Here is a 22,717-nt window from a genome sequence, read left to right as displayed (position 1 = left end):
GTTACTAACATGCCTCAGTACCAGGAGCTTAGAGTTTATGATAACAGCAACTGGGAGCCATAGATGTATCAATCGAGATGAAATCCCACTAAAAACACCATTTTATTCTTTCTTTTATCCTGGCTTTGGCACCTGGTTCAATCATGCCCCCACCCACCAAATTTATGGTGACTGGAAAGACAGAGATTCTTCTATTGTCTGTTTTACTGTCTGTATCATCATATTTTTGCAGTGATGTTAGTGTTTTGCTTTCTTACTTGTTTGACTGCCTGATACAGAAGTGAAAAAATATTTGGAAAGTTTCAGAAAAATAGTGTCTAGGAATTTCTTTTTGTCTCTATAAGGCTCAGTATTTTACAGTGAGAGTTTTATTTCTGCTAATTCAACTTTTGCTTATTCTCGTTATCTCAAGTAGTAAAACTATAGGACCTAATCCTAATTTTAGTCATCTTTTTGTTTTTTTGCTATAAGCTTAGGTTTATAACCTGTAAGTATCACTGTGTCCTCTGTTCCTAGGAAGCCTGTTTCTAGTATCATTTGTGTTTTGCAAAAATAGGATTTTTGAACTCTTGGGGGCTTGGCAGGCTCCCTGGGTGTTACTTGGACCAGTGTCTTCTTTGTTAAAGGTCTAAAGAGACTCAGTGGCCTGGGCCCAGTCCCTGGTCATTGGTTCCCCCAGTCGCTGCTCAGACACAGAAACATACTAAGATTTATTGATCAAAAAATGTCATTAATTCCACGGCCCCCCCCCCACCATGATATGCAGTTCAGTGAAAGATTGAGTCGGGGGCTTTCTGTTCTTGTAATAATCTGTGTTCTCTGTCTTCACGTGTTCACGTTGCACTTCAGGGCAGTCTTGCACTTTCAAAACTTTTTCTTTCCTTTAGTGAGGACACAGACAAGTTAGGGAAAAACAATTGGCTGGTGAACACTGCTTTTAGAAAAAAGACCTGGATAAAAAGTGAATTTTTTTTTTTTAATTATCCTAGAAAATACAAGGATAAGGAATGATGTGTTTTGATCTGAGAAAAGTGAAATGTTCTATTGGCCTCTTCTCCATACACGTTCTGATGACTATTTCACAGCATCTGAAGGAGAGATCCATTTGGCCTTGGGCCTCCTGGCAGCTTCCAAGTTGTAACGTCATGTTGAATTAAATCTCTCTTAGTCCTTTCTGGTGAAAATATTAGCAGTTTCGGAATTGAGACTAGTGGATCTATACAGCACTGAGGAGGCCTGTCAGCAGTGGGCAATGGGACTTTTCATCTGAGGCCTTTGACCCCACGAGATGAGGCTCCCGCAGTGATTTCTCTTCATTATGAACACACACCAGCATTATTTAATGCAGCCAAGTTTCGAATGCTGGTTAAGGAACACGGTTAAGGTCTTGGTCTCAAAGGACTTTGATGTCCTGTGGAAGCCTGATTTTCCCCTAATATCCATGAACAGCTTGTGCAGTATAGCTCTTGGGAGATGAATATTTGTTCACGTAGGTTACAATAGCAGACATATCCTGAGAGTTATGGGGATGTCAGGCAGAATATGTATTTTGATGGAAAAGAAGGACTAGTATGGGAAAATTAGCCGTGGAAATCCATAAATACCAAGCCAAGAATATTCCAGCCGATCTGTCAGTTGGGTTTTACTAGAAATGACAGACTGCTACTTTTGCAGGTTTTCCTAATAGAGAATTTTTTTTTAAAGTTCAGCAGAATGATGCCTTTATAGATTTTAAACCTTTTCCCCCTTACACAGAAATTTCTCCTTTCCTTAGTTTCTAGAGTTTTCTGTTGAAAGAATGCATGAGAGACCTTTGTTCTATGGACTGTCCCTTAAGAAATGAAGGGTCTTCCTAGGTGGCTCAGTGGTAATAAAAGGATCTATTTGACCCAAGAGATGCAGCTTCGATCCCTGGTTTGGAAAGATCCCCAGGGAAGAGGGAATGGCAACCCATACCATAATTCGTGCCTGGGAAATCCTATGGGCAGAGGAGCCTGGCAGGCTGCAGTACATGGGGTCATAGAATCAGACACCACTTAGTGACTGACCAGTAGCATGAATAAATGTATACCGACTTTAGTGACCGGTACTCTGTGGCAGTCTTTGGTAGCCTGAATTACTGAGAGGGTTTGCTTTTCATATTGTTCACTTGTGCAGCGAGAAAAGGTTCAGTTTCTGATCAGGTTTTACTACACCTGCAAATTCTTTGGCCATCTGTAGCCTGTCCTTAGACTAGCTTTGTTGCCTCTCCTTTGAGTCTGTAGAAGATCTGTAGCCTGCCCTTTCTTCTGAAGGAGATCAGAGAATGGAGACACCCACTCCCCACAGTTGAGGAAAGGCAGAGCCTAAGGGTGTATCCATCCTGAGGGCTGGGCAGAGCACCCCGAGCTGGTGAGAGGGCACTGGGCTGGTTTTGATGTCTCAGTTTTTTAGTGGCTGACTTCACCACGAGGAGAGTCTTTGAAAGTAGAGCCCGAGGCAGGCTGAGGTAGCAGAATCATTCTGAGTGGCATCAGGAAAGAGGGGGAGTGGGGATAATTGAGGCAACAGAGAATTCAGCTTTGCTGGTGGATTGTAGAACAGATCAGAATGAGTGCTAGGGGCTAGGATGTCAGCATGGAGTTGACAGAGTTTTCCATCTGGGTTGCTGCCAGCTTCACGCCAGGGGATGCTGTGCCAATTGTGGAAGCACATGTTTGTATAGATGTGATTAACCACTCAGAGGGTTGGCACCAAAATCTTTCCCTTTTAGAACAGCTACTGAGATGAGAAGTTGGCTACGATCTAAGTGGGGAATCACAATTGAATGCAACCTTGGAACTTTAAATATCTTGAAGCTGCTAGGAAGGAACTTAGAATGACAGGCATGATGAAGTCCTCTTTTCTTTGTTGAGTTTACACAATTTCCATAGATCCTACTCTCCTTGAGATGGAAGCAGACAGGCACCATATACATGTGACTGTTGTTTCTGGGAGCACATGGCCTCATTTAGCATGAGCAATGGAGGTGCCCAGGCAGTCCTTAGACTAGTTTTGTTGTTCAGGCAGTGTTGGGGGAGGGAGCGGCTAGGGAGGCAGGGGGCGGGATTCCTGGAGCTGGAGGTATCTCTCTCTGCCTAGCCATCATGTTTTTGTCACAGGGACAAGTTGCTGTCTGTGTTGCAGTGCAACGTAAAGAAGGTGCAGCATTCCTCTTCTTTTGAATTTGACCAATGACTGTCCCTGTGTCCCCAAACCCACCTTTCACATCCTCTTTCATCAGTCCTTTGGGTGGTCAGTGTCAACCTGGCTCAACATTGCCCTCAGTTCTCATAACAAGATTCACATAATATCTCTTCTCTAGTGCCAGTCTATAAGCACTATGCATCTTTTTTTTTTAATCCATCTGCTGGGGTAAGGGCTCCATACGTATTTCTCAAATCATGCATGGCGTCATCCAAACTTGTGTGTTTTCTGCTGAATACAGTAGTGATTGTGGAAGAAGCTGTGATTGGCTGTATAGGGCCAAAGATGCTCAGTGTGTGCCAAGAGACCTGAGCAGATTTCAGGAGAGGCTGCTGTTGGATGACAGGATGGTCCAGAGAATGAGTCTGGATTACCCAGGACATGGGACCTGCAAACCAGGGAGGGAAGGCTGCTTGTCTGGAGTGGCATCACTGTGGGCAGGATGGAGGGAGCAGACCCAGGCTAGGATGGGAAGGCTTTCAACTCTGTCCTGAGATCAGTAGCATCTGCTTGGTGAGAGGACTGATCATACACCTTTCTGGCTTTCCAAAGGTCTGTCACGTTGTGGAACCTCGTAGTGGGGTAGATTGGGAATTTGGGGCATTTTCGTTTTTTAAATGGCACTTCCCTGGGGGTTCAGTGGCAAAGAATCCACCTGCCAGCGCAGGAGACCTGGGTTCGATCCCTGGGTTGGAGAGATCTGGAGGAGGAAATGGCAACCCACTGTAGTATTCTTGCCTGAATATTCAACGGACAGAGGAGCCTGGCTACAGTCGGGCTACAGTCCACGGGTCACAAAGAGTCGAACATGACTGAGCACGCATGCTTGTACACACACAGTTCTTTTTTTTAAACTTTCCCAACTCTTACTCTTAATTCACACTTAACCACATGGTTTGTGGTCATTTGATTCTTTGTTTTTAATTTAATTTTATCAGGCATAACCATGGCAAATTCTATATTCTCACTGTTTATTATTGTTCAGAGGACCTCATAAAGAGGAAAAAAAACAATGTATTTTAGCATCCTTTTAACACGGAAAATTGTTGTATAATGAGTAATTTGTAAAATCTGTGCAAACTTCACATCAAACTCAAGTGAGATTACCGTATTGTCTGGATTTATTTTTGTAGTTCTAGGTAATGACTGTTATTTTATACCATTCCACGATGAGTTATTAAAAAAGTGAATTTTGGTCCCATCTTTTTTCTGGGCTAGTACTGAAGTTCCTTCTTTTGTAGCTATAGAACATCAGAAACTCTCCTTTCCCCATGACATACAGACTTCAGCTTTCTGAAACTTTTGTCATGTCAGAGGGGGGTTTATCGTACGGAAAGAATAGGACATTTTTCCATAAAAATAAAAATGCTGTTCAGTGGGGGTTTCTTCCCCTCATCCCTGAAAAAAAAAACTTTGGTGCTTAATCAGGGTTCCAGATGTTTGTATGTATTTATTTATTTCGATATTTATAGTGTTTGCTGTCAAGCCATTTGCCTCCCTGGGTGCATTCCAGAAATTTTAAAAACATACATGGCAAAGCCACAAAGATCAAAGACCTGTGTCTTAGGAACTCTTTGTAGCACTTCAGGCCTGTCCCTAAGACGATTTCTGTGAAAGGAGCCGCAGAAGAGCTCTTACTGTCCAGGTCACATCTTGAGGAATGTTCTGGATGCGGACCAAGCACCTGGTGAAGAATCCATCCAGGGTGGGGTTCTTCCTCTGCTCAGTGAGGGGCCTTTGCTTGAAACCTCCCTGCAGCGCACAGCCTTCCATCGCTCATTAGGACACCTCCTGCCTCTTCTATTTTCACATTTTATCACTGGTCTTTCTGTTATTTCTTCCTTTAAAACATAGGGAATAACTGTTTCTCCACCCTCCTGTGAAAGTATGGGTTTCATTTTCTGTATTACTTTTAAAACACATAATATCTACCATCTCAGTGGGAAACAACAGGAGTTTTGTAGTAACCATACTTCCTTCGTGACTAATACCTCTGAGAGAGAAGGTGCCTTCAGGAGTTGAGACCGGAGAGAGAAGCAGCCGAGCTTCCCAGGTGGTGCTAGTGGTAAAGAACCCACCTGCCAGTGCGGGAGACGTGAGACATGGATTCATCCCCTGGGTCGGGAAGACCCCCTGGAGGAGGGTGTGGCAACCCCCTCCAGTATCCTTGCCTGGAGAATCCCATGGAAAAAGGAGCCTGGTGGGCTACAGTCCATGGGGTCGCAAAGAGTCGGACACGACTGCAGCGACTGAGCACAGTCATGTGCTCTTGTGTTCTGCGTAACAGAGTCTCAGACATTGAAGGCCTCCTTTGAAGTTCTTTTCTGAATGTTTTAAAAGATCATGGATTTAGCTTATGGGGTTATTGATCAATAGATATTTTCCTGCTTAGGCCTGCTTACTGCTGATCTCTTCCGGGTGGTAGTTGAGGTGGAAAGAGAAGTGGGAGGATGAGGCAGGCCGTCTTGTGACGCGACAGCCTTGAAAAGAAACCTCTCGTACCTTTATACCTACTCTGAGGATGCAGCAAGCGCTACAGAGCAAACCAGCCAAGGTATAAACTTGACCTTAAAATCAAACTCTGGGTTTCACCCATCTAGAAATCTGTGGTGCTTTCCTCACTAACCCGGGAAGCTTCTGCCAATAGCAGCATGTGACTTGCCAAGCAGATAAGGAGCTGGCAGGTTGGGCCTCACGCCTCTTGCTCTTGGGCATTCCGTGTGCCTCCTTACCTTTTCAGGTGTTTGACTCTGCCCGCCCTTTTTCTCTCCAGCATGTCCACCTCCTTTAGGTGAGAGAGTTGAAAGGAATTGCCTTCAAGCGTAGTAAGCTTAGCACAAATTGTGTGGAATTCTATATCTTCTCCAGGTTGCCCTGTTTGGAGAGGAACCTTTTGCCTTTACTTAGGGGCTGGATCTCCTCTTAGAAATCCAGCCTTGTCAACAGTGACTTCAAGAATGTAACTTGGCTTAGGTTCCCCACACTGCCAGTTCATGCTGAGTATGCCCTCAGTAACTGGCTGGCTGCTCAATCCGGTTATCCAGCCCTTTTGGTCAGATTTCAATTTGAGACCTTTCCTGATAATAAAAGCCTTGTTGTTTAGTCACTTCAGTCATATCCAACTCTTTGAGACCCCAAATACCATAGCCCACCAGGCTCCTATGGTTCTCCAAGCAAGAATACTGGAGTGGTTTGCCATTTCCTTCTCCAGGGAATCTTCCCGACCCAGGGATTGAACCTGCATCTCTTACATTGGTAGGTGGATTCTTCACCACCAGAGAAGCCTTAATAATAATAATAAAAGCCTTAAATATTTGTTAAAATCATTAGTTCACTTTTTCTATTTAATGAGTTTCACATTAAATTTTGTCTGAAAAGTCACAATTTAGCAATGTTTTATAAAATCCTTTGTTTCAGTTTTGCTAAATGTATTTTGAAGCCCAGGTTGAAATTTAGCTACAGATGCTTTCATACTTAGTGTTCTGTCACCCATGGGAACTGGTGGTTTTGTTTTTCAACAGAATTTTTATATTTTATGTATGTATGTATGTATGTATGTATGTATATCTGCAGATGACACCACCACCCTTAAGGTTATTGATGTTTTTCCCAGCAATCTTGATTCCAGCTTGTGCTTCTTCCAGCCCAGCGTTTCTCATGATGTACTCTGCATATAAGTTAAATAAGCAGGGTGACAATATACAGCCTTGACGTACTCCTTTTCCTATTTGGAACCAGTCTGTTGTTCCATGTCCAGTTCTAACTGTTGCTTCCTGACCTGCATATAGATGGGGAAGCAGTGGAAACAGTGTCAGATTTTATTTTTTGGGGCTCCAAAATCACTGCAGATGGTGATTGCAGCCATGAAATTAAAAGACGTTTACTCCTTGGAAGGAAAGTTATGACCAACCTAGATAGCATATTCAAAAGCAGAGACGTTACTTTGCCAACAAAGGTCCGTCTGTCTAGTCAAGGCTATCCAGTGGTCATTATGGATATGAAAGTTGGACTGTGAAGAAAGCTGAGCGCCGTAGAATTGATGCTTTTGAACTGTAGTGTTGGAGAAGACTCTTGAGAATCCCTTGGACTGCAAGGAGATCCAACCAGTCCATTCTAAAGGAGATCAGTCCTGGGTGGTCTTTGGAAGGACTGATGCTGAAGCTGAAACTCCAATACTTTGGCCACCTCATGTGAAGAGTTGACTCATTGAAAAAGACTCTGATGCTGGGAGGGATTGGGGGCAGGAGGAGAAGGGGACGACAGAGGATGAGATGGCTGGAAGGCATCACCGACTTGATGGACATGAGTTTGAGTGAACTCAGAGTTGGTGATGGACAGGGAGGCCTGGCATGCTGTAGTCCATGGGGTTGCAAAGAGTCAGACAAGACTGAGCGACTGAACTGACTGACTGACTTTCCTGAGTAAATCATAGGAGGTGGATTGCGATATCATTCCTCTGTGGCAGCAAGCCTGCGTCCCACCTCGCAAAACAGTTGGACAACAGGTCCCTGAAAAGAGGGTGCCCTGGTCGATCAAGTGCAGGTTTCTTTGGTTTAATCCAACACTTGAAAATTAGATAAAATGAAAACCGTGTTTAGATTTATTTACAGTTTTTTGGGGGCTTCCCTCATGGCTCAGAAGGTAAAGAACCTACCTGCAGTGCAGCGTTCAATCCCTAGGTTGGAAAGATCCTCTGGAGAAGGGAATGGCTGTGCACTCCAGTATTCTTGTCTGGAGAATCCCACGAACAGAGGAGCCTGGTGGGCTGTAGTCCACAGGGTCACAAAAGAGTCAGACATGATCGAGTGACTAACACTTTCACTTTTAACAATTTTGTTAAAAATCCCTCCTGACAGACTTGGTGTAAGAAATCTGTTTAAGTAGTAAATTAATTTAGGTGGCAAGCACCCCACCTGAATGTTGTTATATGCTGACAGTTTAGATCAATGGATATTATAATCTCAGCACATTTCTGCCCTTTGATAGTGTGTCTGTTTGCAAGAGTCTACAAACGTGGTAATATTTCATCAGTTTGCGGCATAGAAGAAGAAGAAGAAAAATGGCATAGTTTCTTATTTGTATTTATAGGATGCCGATATGAAGCTGAAAATGCTGCCTGGCAGGTTACATGGCTAAATACACATGAAGAAAGATAAGAAGCCTGCAGACTTTTGGCACGGGGTAGGGGGAAGACAGGGTCCATACCAGTAACTGTCAGCTGTGTTGGAGGGACATTCTCCATGGCGACCAAATATTTTTTAACCTTCAACTCACCATTTCCTTGAGGAATGTAGCATATTTTTAATGACTTTATTGATTTGATGATTGGGTTACAGTGTACTTTATTTAGTGCTGGAACATTTCTCTCCTGTCAGCACTTTAATACAAAAAAATCTACTTTTTTTGGCACCACTTTGATAGGCTGTAAAATTGGTTATATTTGCAGGAAAATTTGTTTTCCTATGGTATGGTATGTTTATATGCAGACATAGTGTGACCTTCCCCCCTCACACCCCTGTTACAAAATCATTATCTGTCGTAGTTTACATGGAAATAAACACATGAAGGGCTGTTACTGCTGTGTCCTGTTAAAGCAACATAAATAAAAATGTGGGTTTTATGTCTGAGGGATCACAAAAATAGATTTAATAATTTAATTATCAGTCAAATTTTTAATGCTTTAATCACTTATTTTTTGCTAATGTGTTACAACTTTGCAGTTGTAGACTCAGTTATGTATTTTTTAAAATAATAAGCATGCATGCCTTCATTCATTGTAATGGTGTACAAGTGAATTTGATATTTTATATGCAATGAGACCCAGTAAAAGTGCATCTTTATTTTGTTTGTATCACTCAATTTATGAGCAGAATTAGAATACATTCTGCTAATAAGTTAAAGTTTCTTATGAAAAACAATGTCACATATATTTGTCTTTGGTCAGTTGTCATAAATTCAATCTGGGGGTTCAGATAATATATATATGTGTGTGTGTGTGTGTATATATATATATATATAATCTTTCAAAATAGTTTTTATGAGACTTTACTTCCCCTTCTAAGAATACTATCTAGTACATATTTTGTTATTAAATAAAAATATAATTAATTTTATTCATTCAGTTTCAAAAGATTTTTTAAATTATTTATTATTTATTTTTGTTTGCACTGGGTCTTTGTTGCTGCACATGGGCTTTCTCTAGTTGTGATAAGCAGGCTTGTCATTGAGGTGTCTTCTCTTGTGGAGCACGATCTGAGGGTACACATTCTCAGTAATTTCGGTGCATGGGCTTTGTTGTTGCATAACATGTGGGTTCTTCCTGGACCTGGGATTGAACCCATATCCCCTGCATTGACAGGCAGATGCTTAACCACTTGACCACCAGGGAAGTCCTGCTTATTTTTAAAGCATGATAAAACATTTAATAAAGCTGCCCTAAGAACCCCTCTCTAAAGAGGCAAGTAGAATTTTACAGCATTATAAAAGCTCTTTTCACCCCACTTTCAAATAATTTTGAAGGGCAGAAATTATGCATTTAATAAATAGCAGCGTTACTGAAACTATGGAATGCTTATAGTGCTAGTGTAGGCAAAACCCCCAGCAAATATGGACCAATGTCCATTTCTTTGATATTTTCTCCATGGGAAGAAAGGAACTTGCAGAAAGGTGATAGAGTCCACTTAAGAAACCCAGGGAAAAGTCAAACTTAAAATGGCTGTCTGAGTTTAATGAGTGGTTGTTTTCTGAAGGGACAAGTAATTTAAAGGAAGCAAATTGATAAGGTAGGTGCAGAAAACGCAAATATTTTTCCTGGACAGTTATGTGTATCCAGGGTTTTTTTTTTTTATGGTGGGCAGTATGATGCCAAGGGAGAAAAAGATCATAGCTTGCTTTTGCTTGCTGGAAGGTAGGGTCTTTTAGTCCTTTCCTTGCTTAGAGTGAACAGACATTTTCAGAATTTGGTCAGCTGTCCAGCTCTTTTCCTTGAAGAAGAAGGGAGTTACCTCGCCTTGGTACTGAGCACAGAACCCAAGGAAGACTCACAGATGCCTTCTGCCCAGGAGCAGCCCAACACATCCGGAATCATGCAAATTGAGCTGCCTGCTAAGTGAGGAAGGAAAGAATATCGTGCACAGGCATTTGATGTCTTTTTATGGGAGAACAAAAGAGTTTCGATTCTTTCACTTGGAGTTCAGCCTGGCCATTGTGTGGCAGAGGAGGCTTAATGAATCATTGTTTAACTAAGATCCTGCCAAGTATTTGACCATTAAATAGCCTGCATGTGTATAGAGTTCTTCTCTGACAGACTCTTATTTGACTGTGATTAATTGGCATTGAATTGGTATTTAATTACCTCCCCAGAAATCTAAGAACAGTTTGTGTTCTGATTAAGTTATTTGATGTATAAACCTGCCTGGCGCTGGGAAAGTCGGCTCTGTCCTTGCTGTGTACCTGTTTCAGTGCTGACGGCCTGACCTCTGGTTGCTCAAAGCCGAGGGGCTGTCTCAAAGTATCAAAACGCAATATGGATTGGGATTTCAGTTTCTCTTTTAATGTGCAAAAGTTTTAGGAGTCAAAATACAGCCTGTAAAGGTTTTCTTTTATGTTGAAGTTCTTTAATATATTCATCGGGCTGTGTTAAACATTTTATGCAAATGTATCAGCTTCCTCACTGCATAATGTATTACTGTGTGCATGCACGTGAGATGTCCAAGGGTAGAGATTCCACCGGCTGGACACAGCAACAATGAAAGGACTCTTTGCGACCCCATGGACTGCAGCCTTCCAGGCTCCTTTGTCCATGGGGGTTCTCCAGGCTAGAATACTGAAATGGGATGCCATGCTGTCCTCCATGGATCGAACCCAGGTCTCCCTTGTTGCAAACAGATTCTTTACCATCTGAGCTACCAGGGAAGCCTGATGGAGAGACACTCGGGGCCAGTTCTGGTTCAGGTGTCACTGTCCTTAGAGAACAGATGATAGCGGAACCAGTGGGAAATGACCATTTTGGGGAATAGAGTTCCAAATATAAGGGGGGCAGGTGCAAGCCAGGTCACGGGAATGAAAAGAGGGATTAAAAAATAGTTATATCCCGGAAACCAGCACCTAGGATGATTTTCTTTTTTAAAAGTCATTACAGGGATTAGCTATCACAGAAGAAGTCAAGATGAATGAGGATGGAGGGAAAGATACTGGTTTTACAAACCAGATGATGTGTGAAGAGGGTGGCAGCTGGACTGGAAGAAGGGTTTGTGAGATATTTGAATAGCCCACAATTTAATGTGAGGAATGTTTGACCAAGAGGGAATGTGTCTCCTATGCTCCCTCCTGCCTCCTTTTCTTTTTTGGCCTCTACACGACTTGCAGGATCTTAGTTCCCTGAGTAAGGATTGAACCTGTGCCCTTGGCTGTGAAAGCCTAGAGTTCTAACCAGTAGACCACCAGAGAATTCCCATCCAAAAGCTTTTTATAACTCATAGTACACTATATAGAATTATAACTCTTTGAGCAGTGTTTCCACTTCTTACAGCTTGTATCTAATTTTTAAAGGAAGGAATACAGTACTGAAAATGATTTTTCCCTTCCCCCTCTTTTTTAAAAAGAAAATTGAAGTGCAATCGATGTACAATGTTGTATTAATTTTAGATGTACAGCAAAGCGATTCAGTTATTCATATATACATATATCCATAGTTTTCCACATTCTTTCCCATTACAGGTTATTACAGGATATCAAATGTAGCTCCCTCTGCTATACAGTAGTTCTTTATTGTTTATTTTCTATATAGTATGTATCTGTTAACCCCAAACTCCTAGTCTATCCCTTTTCCCCCTTCCCTATGTCTGTGGGGCTACTTCTTTTTTATAAATAAGTTTATTTGTATAATTTTTTAATCCCCTTGTTTTTAATGGTGTTCTCCATTTGTGTGTTTCATTTTCCTTCCCAACAAAGGCCCATGCTCTCACACTTAATACAACCCAACCACATTTGTGTAACAACTGTCGGGGGTTCCCAGAAATTAAAATGATGTACTATAGATACACCAAGATCAGATCTGGGTGTTGGTTGATCCCACTCCAATTCACCTTCTGTCACTTTACATGGGATGGGTTGTGGGAGGAAGCATTGTCTTCAAGTTTAGTCATGTTCTCACACCAAATGTTCTGCTGTCCCATTTCTGAGCACTACAAGTTCTTGTACGCATATTGGAGAGGGAAGGGTTGATTTTGCATTCTGAATGGCAACTTCCTGATACTTGCCTTTGAAGAAGTGGGATGTCCCTGGTCAGATGACTTTATTAACAGATCTTTTAACCTTTGTTTCTGTGGGTGCACGTTTCCCAGGCGAGACTGCTCCGTGTTTTAACTCCCCAGTTCTCATTCTTCGGGAAGTATGAGATGAAAACTGTGCATTTTGTCCTGAAACTTGGTCAAGGTACAGTGTGCCGGGAAAAAGGTGCAGTGTGCCGGGAAAAAAGACCTTGGAGGCAAAGTGGTGTGTTTCTGTGATTGGAGGAGTCCTGTGATGATGTGTGGTGTCCTGTCCCCTCAGAATTGACATTTCTTAATTGCCTAAGAAGAAATGTGGCCACCCCACTTGCTATGGTTCATAGTTTATGTATGTATGTATGTAAAGGTTGCTCAGTCCTATCCGACTCTGCAACCACATGGACTGTAGCCCGCCAAGCTCCTCTATCCGTTGGTTTTTCCAGGCAAGAATACTAGAGTGGGTTGTCATTTCCTCCCAAGGGGATCTTCCCAACTGAGGGATGAAACCTGGGTCTCCTGCATTGCGGGCAAACTCTTTACCATCTAAGCCACCAGGGAAGCCCGGTTCATGGTTTAAGAATCCCCAGAAATCATGAAAGCTGTAGGCATTTTCCAGTGGGTATGCTCCATTGTTTTTATCAGGCTCACAGTGTTTCAGAGCCATCGTCTTTTTACTGTCTGTTGCTGTGCGCTAGTCTGTCCAGTCCTGACCTTCTATGAGCCGTGAGCCAGACTCCTCACATGACATGTGCACAAGATCCAGGGGTAAAGGAACTAGCCTGATCTAGCTTCCTGACCTCTTTCCCCCCCACCGTGCTTAGGCGATGTAAAAAACTACTCTCTGTAGAAAGACATTTATGGCGACTGCTACAGGTGGTTTCCTGGGGCAATATGCAAGGTGTATCTACTTCTTCAAGGTCAGTGCATGCCATAGTTAACAGTAGGTGATGGGTCTTGCCCTGTGTCACAGGATAGCATGAGGCTTGGAGAGGGTTCTCGAGCCCTGAATTTTCTTAATCAGTTATACTTTTCTTAGACTGTCTGGTTCATTCATTCTTTCACGCGCTTATTCACTTCTTACTCCATTCATTGAATCTTCAGTAACTTGTTCAGTTTAATTTAGAGGTGGAGATATTAACCATTAATTATGGTTAGCCAGGAGAGAATTCCGAGGAACTCGTCTATTTTAATGTTCAAAGCATTCAGCAGCCAGTGGAGCATGTATTAGCCAGTCAGAAGGGGCCGGGCTGACAGAGGCCAGTTTGGCCTTAACACCAGCCCTGCCTGTAATTTTATTGACTCATTCTCTCTCTCTCTCTCTTTTTTTTTTTTTTAATTTATTTATTTTTAACTGGAGGATAATTGCTTTACAATGTTGTGTTTGTTTCCATTATACATCAACATGAATCAGCCATTCTTATTAGTAGATACCTAATAGAGTTTTTAGATGTGTCTGCTAAAGTAGCTCTATGTCGTAGATGTGATGGCATGAATTTTCTCGGTCTCTGTAACCCTGGATGCAAGTCTTGACCTGTTTTATAGCCGAATGTCAGTGAGTTAATTTCCTCCTGCCTCTAAGCCTAAACTGCCTCTTCTGTAAAATGGGGACAACATTGCTCTCAAGAGTTTTGATGAGATGATTCATCCGTGGTTTCTGGCACTTTTCGGTGCTCATGTGGTGGTGGTGGTGTTCTGTAACCAAGCAGGGGTGACCACAAGGCACGACCTCAAGGAAAAAATGCCGCCCAAGCTGTGGTGTGTACCACAGGCACGCTGATGAGTCTGTGCAGGGTTGGTCTGTGAGAACAGTGGCCGAGACAGAACTGGTCCTCAGCCACCTTCTGGGAGCACTCAGACTGTCACTCCCCTGGGTCACTCGTGTAAGTTGGTCCTCCCTCCTCTCTGCACCCAGCCTTCTCCTCAGGATGTCCTTCTCACAACCATGGCTTTGAAAAGAGAAGTCAGGCTTCTTTCTGACTGAAGGGAATTTTTCAGCTCAGGCCCCCTAAGACTGGACTCGTCCTCCACTCCTGTTCACACTCAGCTCTCTCCTATCTTAGCACTCCTGAGGTCATGCCCTTTCCATCAAAGAGGCAAATATTTGCCCTGCTTTTGCCCTTTCTCACCCCTCAGTCCGCACACATGTCATTCCTCCCACCTGGACAAACTCCTCTCTCCATCAGTCCATCCCCTGCCCTCCTCCCAAGCGCTCAGGCTGTGTTTCCTCCATGAAAAGTTGTTAGCCTAACCCTGCAGTTCACCCGCTCTGGTGTCACCCGCCACACTGTGACTCCGTCATCGCTGCTTGTCTTCTGCTTGCTCCCGCTGTCACGCGTCCCTCTAACTGCTGTGTCCCCTCCTGTGTATCCCACGAGCCTGCACAGCATCAGATGACAAAGTGCCCCCACAGACACCAAACAAAAAGCTGGGTCAAGTTTTTAAATCCAAATAGCAAACTCTCTTGTTTCCAGATTCTGCCTACATTAAAAAGCTGTGTTTTTCCAATGAAGAAGTCATAAAATTTAAACTGTATCTTTTAACTTTTTTTTTGATGTGTATATTCCTGAGTTTGGCATTGATACTTTGAGAAGTTTAAAAATAGCTAGGTGGGCCACAAAACAAGTAAGAATGTGTGGGGAAATTGCCCATCTGATGTTAATGGTCCTTAAGCAGAACTGATAGAGAGCCCATCGAAGTGTGGCCTGGGAAACAGCAGGAAGGGCCGCTTGGAGGAAATGCAGACCCTCTAGCTCCCCCAGCACTCCTGAATCAGAGTCTGCATTTTACCAAGTGGGCCCTCCTGCAGCACCTGCTGGGCTTTGCCAGGTGACATGATGTCTCACCTTATTGGTTGGGCACCTGTTAACTCACCCGGCGCTGTGACTTAATTCTTTCAACAGCAGGAGCCCATTTAATCCTGAGACTCACCTTCTATGAAAGCAGGCATTCATAGAGGCTCAGAAAAGTTGTTACTGGGGCATACAAAGGTATCACGAAAAGACAGTTTCTGGGTCTGTGTTTCCTAAGGGTGAGATAGGAAAGTTGAGGCCCAGCCTGTGTAGGTCTGGCCTGGCCAAGTGCAGTAGCCTCCAGCTCCTGGTGTGGGCACACTTGTGCTTCCGGTGAGCCAGGCTCCTTGAGGAGGACAGTGGAGCAGGCTCATCCCGGCAGTGGAACCCCGGCCCCGGCTCATTTATTGTCCAGCTGTGGCTGGTGGGAAGGGCCTCAGGAGAAAGTCACCTGTGACTGAGATCAGGAAGTGTAGGTAGAGGTCCCTCATCTTACCTACAGGCTGGCTTCCTGGAGTCTTTATTACAAAAGAAATTTAGGGGCATAGAGAAACGCACTTCTCGAGCTACTATCCCAGAATAGGGTCTGCGTGTGTGTGTGTGCACGCATGCATACCTCTGTGCATTGTGTGTGAGTGCGCAAGTGCATGTATGTGTGTGCATGCATACCTCTGTGTATTACTTCAATTTCTTTGACTGTAATCATTAAAAAGACCAGAAATCAGTTCTCCTCTTCCAATCCTGCAGCCTTTAGGATATCCTGTTTGGGTGGATTCTGAGAAGGGAAATAGAAGCAATGATAGGAAGTGGTCATTAGGCATCAAGTAATATTTCTGTTTTCTGCCTCTATCCCTCTGATCATCTTGGATGGTGAAACGTGAGCTGTGTGTTTGTCACATCTGGTATACCTCTGAAAGCAACAGCTTATCACCCCAATAGTAAATGCTCAGCTTGAAAGAACCCCAAATTTCCCAAAATGTAAAGTGCTTTTGCACCATCCTGGAGGCTAAAAAGTTGAGGAAAGGTTGTAATTACTTTTTTTAAAAAAACAGTATCACTTAGCAAAATTAATTCTGGTAGCATAGTTAGTGTAACAATTAGGATTATTAGTTTATGTACTTTGTAATTTACCAAGCTAGCACTTGAATCCTTAAATAGTATGAACAGAAAAGGAGGGAATATTCTACAATCCTTCAACTCTTCCTGATATTCTCTTTTGGTAATATCGTATATTTTTTCTTCATCACTGACACTGCCTTATTTCATGTGAATCCCTAATATATTAAATACATATGCATTTAAAATGCTATTTTGATTTGTCCATGAATTGTTTCTGTTAAAGGGCTTGCCTGGGGAAATAAGTAATTTCTTGTGTCCTGTTCTTGCAGGAAGAATTTTAAATCGTTTCTCCAAAGACATTGGGCATATGGATGACTTGCTGCCGCTGACATATCTTGATTTCATCCAGGTAATGTTTAAGAGTCCTGTTAGAGTTCTCCCAGGGAAGAGCAGAGTACCTTTTTCTCAAGGCATTTTCTCAGGGGCTGAGGGTGGGTATTTTAGCCTGATGTGTCCTGTTATCTTAAATAAATGCTATGTTTGTGAGAGAAAGGTGCGGCTGTGACTGGGAGACTAAGTAAGTTAACATGAGTAACACCTGGGACAGGAGTGGCTACACAGTCACGTCAAGGTTGGTCTGCAGCAGCAACATGCAGGGTAAGTGGTTCTCCTTCTGCCTTCCAGGTGTCTGGCGTGGATTCCCTTTACTGTGTGCATTTCATAATATAGAAATAATCATCTCTCACGGAAAGATAGCCTAGATTAACTAAATTATGCATTGTATTACCACAAAGGACAAATATTTACTGCACTTTTTTTTTTTAATATAAAGCTAGGTGTGGTTACTTACAAAGAAAAGATTAGTAATAATAAGGTGAAAATAATACTTTAACAAGGACAATAGAGAGCAGTTATGGAAGATACAAAGCCTTTAAAAGCAAGTACCTTTAAGCCAATAATTTGAGTATGGGATCAAAGTCATCTCAGAAAATGTATTTTTTTGTTTGTGTAGGCAGCTTTTCTTTTAACATGTTGATTGCTGTATCTTAAGGTGTCTTTTTTTTTTTTTTTAAATCCTATAATCCCACAGAAATACCTTCTCTCCAGCCTTTGTTTTGTCTGTCAACTTGGAGGTTCTAAAGAATGGTGTTAGGTCATCTCAGTTCTCATCTGCTTATTCAGTACGGTTGCTATTTGGGATTTTTTCCCTGTTGTTTTTTCCCTGTCTGCTTTTCACTTATTCAGGCTATACAGAGACCTTGTCAAGTGTTTATTTTGGATTCATCAAATATATAGCATTTATAAAAAGCTGTATATTTTCTAAAATCCCAGCTGCTACTGCTGCTGCTGCTGCTGCTGCTGCTAATAACTCCTGGATTTAAACCCTTCTCACTTTCTCTAAGTGCCAGTTAACATGATCCCATTTAAGGCCAGGAAGGAGAGAATTGTGGTGGTGAGGATGTGCAATTATGGCCTGGTGCTGATGCTCCCAACTCCCCAGTTTTATTTCAGTGTTCAAATGCTCTCTAAATCAAAACTTAGGGTCTCTTCAGGAGCCATTGCTATAAAAGGAGTCCGAAGTACATAATTTAGAAAGCTAGCTATGTCAGGAAAATCAGTACTTGGTCTGAAATTATTCTAGGCATTCCTGTAAGTCACAAACAATGTGTCAGTGAATATCTGGCTGTAAAGGTGTAGCCTATGGGAGAAAGCTGCCACTGTCAACCAATGTGAAATAGGCTGTGATTTAGAGGCAAACTAGTTTTTTCTGCAAAGATGTCTGATTCTGCTCCCCACGCGCCTGCCCCCCGCCCACTGCTTTTGCAGACTTATATGCTTGAGTCCTACCGGGCTACATAAGTTATCCTCAGAAACAATTTTTTACCAAAAGAGTCCTGTGTTGTGAGGGTGATTGTTAATTACTTTGAGAAGATTTTGTGGAAGTTTCTGTGTCTTGGCTACTGCTAGCCGGGCCAAGATTGGGTTTCCAGATCCGATTGGCCCACTCTGTGCTTAGCACATGGTTGATTAGTCCTCATAAAGATAATGCACCACATATATTAGTGTGACCTAGAGAGGAACAGGGATAGATGCCACCTGCTGTCAGCGTCCAACATTCTCAGTGGTGTGAGGAGAAAATTCTAGTCTCACCGTTCTTCTTTTTAACCTGAGAGACAAGGGTCTCAGTTAATCTTGATGGAACACACCATTGTTAAATACCAGTAGTCCCAATTAGCTGATTTCTTGAATCTAACAGCAATGGTAAATCTCTGTATTATTGTCTCTAAGAAAGCAGTGTTTGTATAAAAGATGACTCAGTTATCAATTATGATAAAGATCTGTTGTCACTTGCTTTGTTTGCAGGTGTCTTTAATAAGGCAGCCATAATCCCTTCAGGAAGAAATATTTTCTCCTTTTAAAAATAGTATTAGCTAAATATAAAAGCCCTGATCCCTGCCATTGTTGTTGATTCTTTGAGGGACATTTCCCAACATTCATTGTTTAAATGGTTGTCAGGAGGAATCAAGTGAAACTTAATAAACAATGCAGTAACTGGTTCATCGTACTTTATGTGCCGAAGCCTTTCTGCAGAGGATTTGCATTCGATGAGTGGGCTTTTGACGAGGTATCACTGGGATCATTTTGAAGTATTTGGGCCTGTTGCTGTATTAGCAAGAGAAGATTTTTATTAAAGCCAGAAAAATGAAGTTAACCTGACCTCAATGAAAGGCCAACAACAAAAAAAAATGTAAATTGATTTTTTTTTTTTAAAGTTGGGTAGGACTCTGTAATGATGAAAAGAACTCCGAGGTGTGATCTGGGACTCTTAATGGAATCATGTAAACTTAAAATAAACACTATTATGGTAAGCACATAGAATGAAAACTAATTTTCCAAATCAAATACATTATATTCAATTCATTTTCCCCAATCAACCAAATGTTTAAAACCTGTTAGTTATAACAGCAATCTTCTGGAAATTAATTAGAACCCTATTAGCTCTGCTAGCTGAGCCGAATGAAGAGGGTTACTCGTTACATTTCTAAATAGGCTCCTGAATTAAAGCAAAGGAAGGTCAAAATGACAATCAGCTTGACTCACCTTATGACTTTTCTTAAGTTGATCTAGTTTTTTTTTTTTTTTAAGGAATTGTTTGATTTTTTGAATGGACATTTTATCCACTTTGACTTATCCTCAGTATTATCTCAGTGACCAGTAACATCCTCTCAAGTGCATGGGAATCTGAAATGGAAGGTCTCTTGTCTGGCCCATCAGCTTGTCTAAAGAGTTTTGTCATCCCCCTTCTTAACTGAGATTGAAAATTTCCTGTCTGCCTTTGATTTTAATGTCCTTAGCAAAACCTGCTGCCGACCTCAGGAGAAGCTGGGTTTTAATACCTCTCATCGGATTCTTAGGGTAAGGATCTTAGTGACTAGCAGCTGCCCCTGTGCTCAGGGAAACTCACACAACGCCAGTCCTCTTAAGCCCATCAGCTGAGTTTAGAAAGGGTTGGGAATTTCCATATCAAGAAGTTAACCTTGGTTTTATCTTGTGCTCCTTCCTGATCTACATGTCATCTCTGAGGCTTGAGCCAGAAAGAACTTGGTAGGATGTATAGCAAGAAATAGAATGCAAATCAAAATTCAAAGCTCAGATATCTTTCCACTTTTGAAATATTCAAACCAACACTGACATGTTTAACATTTGTTTCTTACTGATAAGCATGTGATAATACCTTACAGGAGAATTAAAATCAAATAGATATAGAAATAATGTAATTACACTTATCCATGGGAATTTTTTAATCCAGAGCATGTGTGCTTCATCAGTTTTTCTGTAAGACAATGACAGTTTTGTTGGTCTTGAAAGTAAGAGTTCAGAAAATGGACCATTGGGTTGTAGTATAATTGAGTCTGCTGCTGGTGAATTGGGGAAAGGAAACAGAGAACAGGATCCTCATCAAGGGTTAGGAAAGGTAATTCTCCAGTGAGGAAGTCAGAAGTCAGATTTTATCATTCATTTCACTATCAAAGGGACTAAGATGAGAAAATGCTATTTAAAGTGTGAACCAGTTTGCTGGGCAGATAGAAACTATTTCCTTAACTTTGTCCCTTGGACTTCAGTTTGAATTTGTGTGAACATTTATGGGTTTTGGTTTATTTTTTGTTTCATTTTTAGTTTTAGTGAGTGATCCATATCCATGCTGATGAGTGACACAGCTCATTTTAAAACGAGTGTGCTTCACAACTGTCTGGCATTCCCATGAGAATTCCAGAGGCCCTGTGGGCTAACGTGTGGGATTTAGGAACCTGAGTTGACACAGGTACAGAACAAGAGTGAATGAACAGAAATTTTTGGCTGCCAAGGCCTTCTGGAAGGGAAGGCCAGAAGTGAGGGAAGTTTTTGGATGTATCATAGGAAATAAATAATTTATACAAAATGACAACAGTCTGTAGGTTACCTCAGGGTTGCCGTGGGCTTATCAGATAAGTTAGCCAGTGGTTGGCAGCACGAATCTGGTTTATCAAGGTGTTGTTGAAACTCGTTTGTTTGTTTGCTTTTTCAAAAATCATAACAGCTTTGAGTACTAACAGTATTTTTAAAAAACCAAGTCATTTATGAAGCCACAACTTGGTGTTCTTCCCTCATTAAAACTAAATATCTTACATGTGAGAGATTTCAACATGGAAGGAATTCTTTGAAGAAGGGTTTGACTTTCAGAATATACTGAATTTGAATAAATACAAACAAGCAAAATACTGGTCCATTAAAATTCACATTCTTAGTGTATGACTGATATTTTTAATAGCACAGCATAAATACAAGCAACATAAATATAGCCACTCATTTTCTTAACAGTGATTAATTTAATTAGTGGTACATACATACATAATATTTACAATGTTTCTTTCGTATTTAATTTTAAATTTTAATTTTATTTAGGATTAAATAATTCTTAGTGATTAATCATTCCAATAATGATTAATCATTCCAATAATGGTTAATCATTCCAATAATGCTTAATCATTCCAATAATACAGTATATTTATAACATTTGATGGGCAGTTATAGTCTTCAGTTTGCACTGAACAGTATTTGTATTGTTCTGTTTGCAACTAGATATATAATAATGGAAAACATTGAAGTTTTTTTTCATAAAATGAGTTCTTCCTATTTCATATCTCACATCATATCTATATATCTTCCATTTTGGTTTGTTTTCAGCAGTCTTTTATTGGACTTCTATGTCCTAGGGATGTGGGATGGAAAAAGTAAAGCCCTTGTCTTCATTCACTGAATGTGTTCCATGTAGTAGGCACAGGCAGGGCTTGGAATGTGGACGAAGTGAAGTGAAAGTCGCTCAGTCATTTCTGACTGTTTGTAACCCCATGGACTATACAGTCTATGGAATTATCCAGGCCGCAGTACTGGAATGGGTAGCCTCTCCCTTCTCCAGGGGATCTTCCCAACCTTGGGATCAAACCCAGGTCTCCCGCATTGCAGGCGGATTCTTTACCAGCTGAGCCATGGAGGTGAATGAAACTAATTCCCGTCTTACATGGTGAGACAGTCATCAAGTACATCAAATACAAATACAAACGTATTTGATGTATTACTGTGAGAGTGTACTATTTAGGAGAATGGATAAGGCTTTATTTCCGTGTGAGCCAAATGTGATTTACACACTCAGATCTTCCTTGATGTTTCTGGACCTCCACGTGGAGGTATCCTGTGCTTAACTGGAAGTAACAGAGAGAAACCTGGAATGAGCATGGCACCTGCATATCTGTCACTGAGCAGATAGTCACTGAGTCTGTGAAGGAGGCCAAGTTTTCCCAGAGAGAGTGAATGATTTTCAGGGCTGAACCTCAGAAGCTTATGGAAGTATTGATGGGGTGGGGATTGGGGTTGTGCTGGGTGATATTTTCCCCTTTCCCTTCAACAAACAAGGGTTAGAGTTGAGTCCTTGAGGTACAAAGCCCTCCCCTCTTGAGTCTTCTCCAGCCCCCCAAGGAGAGGGAGCCCTCCAAGAATTCATCACTTTCAGAAGGAAGTCCTGGAAGGCAAACTAGATGAGGGGGGGCGGGGAGGGGAGGTGCAGCTGGAGGCAGCTCCTTGTCCTGGGTCAGGAGGTGGGTGGAGCTTCAAGGAGGTACCTTTGATCCCAAATGAGACCCCTGTGGATGGTGGGGTTGGAGGTGTGGCTGGAAGCCAAGTGCCCAATGGGAAGCAGTCTTTTCTTTCAGTCACCAGCTGAGAGTAGGTATGGCAAGGGGTGTTTAGCGGGTTGTTCAGTTTTCTTTTTAAAGGATGTAGTTAGTGCCAAGTGTGTTCAAGCTCATTTTTGATGATTCTGCTCATCCTTGGGTATAT

The 22,717-nt window shown here is 41.9% G+C and overlaps 1 protein-coding gene across 4 annotated transcripts in view; it reads left to right on the top strand.

Moving 5' to 3' along the window:
* Positions 1-22,717, top strand: part of LOC109566910 (ATP-binding cassette sub-family C member 4) — a 184,461-nt gene that overhangs the window by 113,472 nt on the left and 48,272 nt on the right. For all 4 annotated transcript variants that reach the window (XM_019971636.2, XM_019971635.2, XM_019971634.2 and 1 more), the window contains one exon: positions 16,672-16,751. In XM_019971636.2, the coding sequence (XP_019827195.2) occupies positions 16,672-16,751 (80 nt within the window). The remainder of the gene's footprint in view (positions 1-16,671; positions 16,752-22,717) is intronic.

The sequence above is a fragment of the Bos indicus genome, chromosome 12 (assembly GCF_029378745.1).
Source record: "Bos indicus isolate NIAB-ARS_2022 breed Sahiwal x Tharparkar chromosome 12, NIAB-ARS_B.indTharparkar_mat_pri_1.0, whole genome shotgun sequence".
Classification (NCBI taxonomy): domain Eukaryota; kingdom Metazoa; phylum Chordata; class Mammalia; order Artiodactyla; family Bovidae; genus Bos; species Bos indicus.
This window is presented reverse-complemented; position numbering and strand designations above follow the sequence as displayed.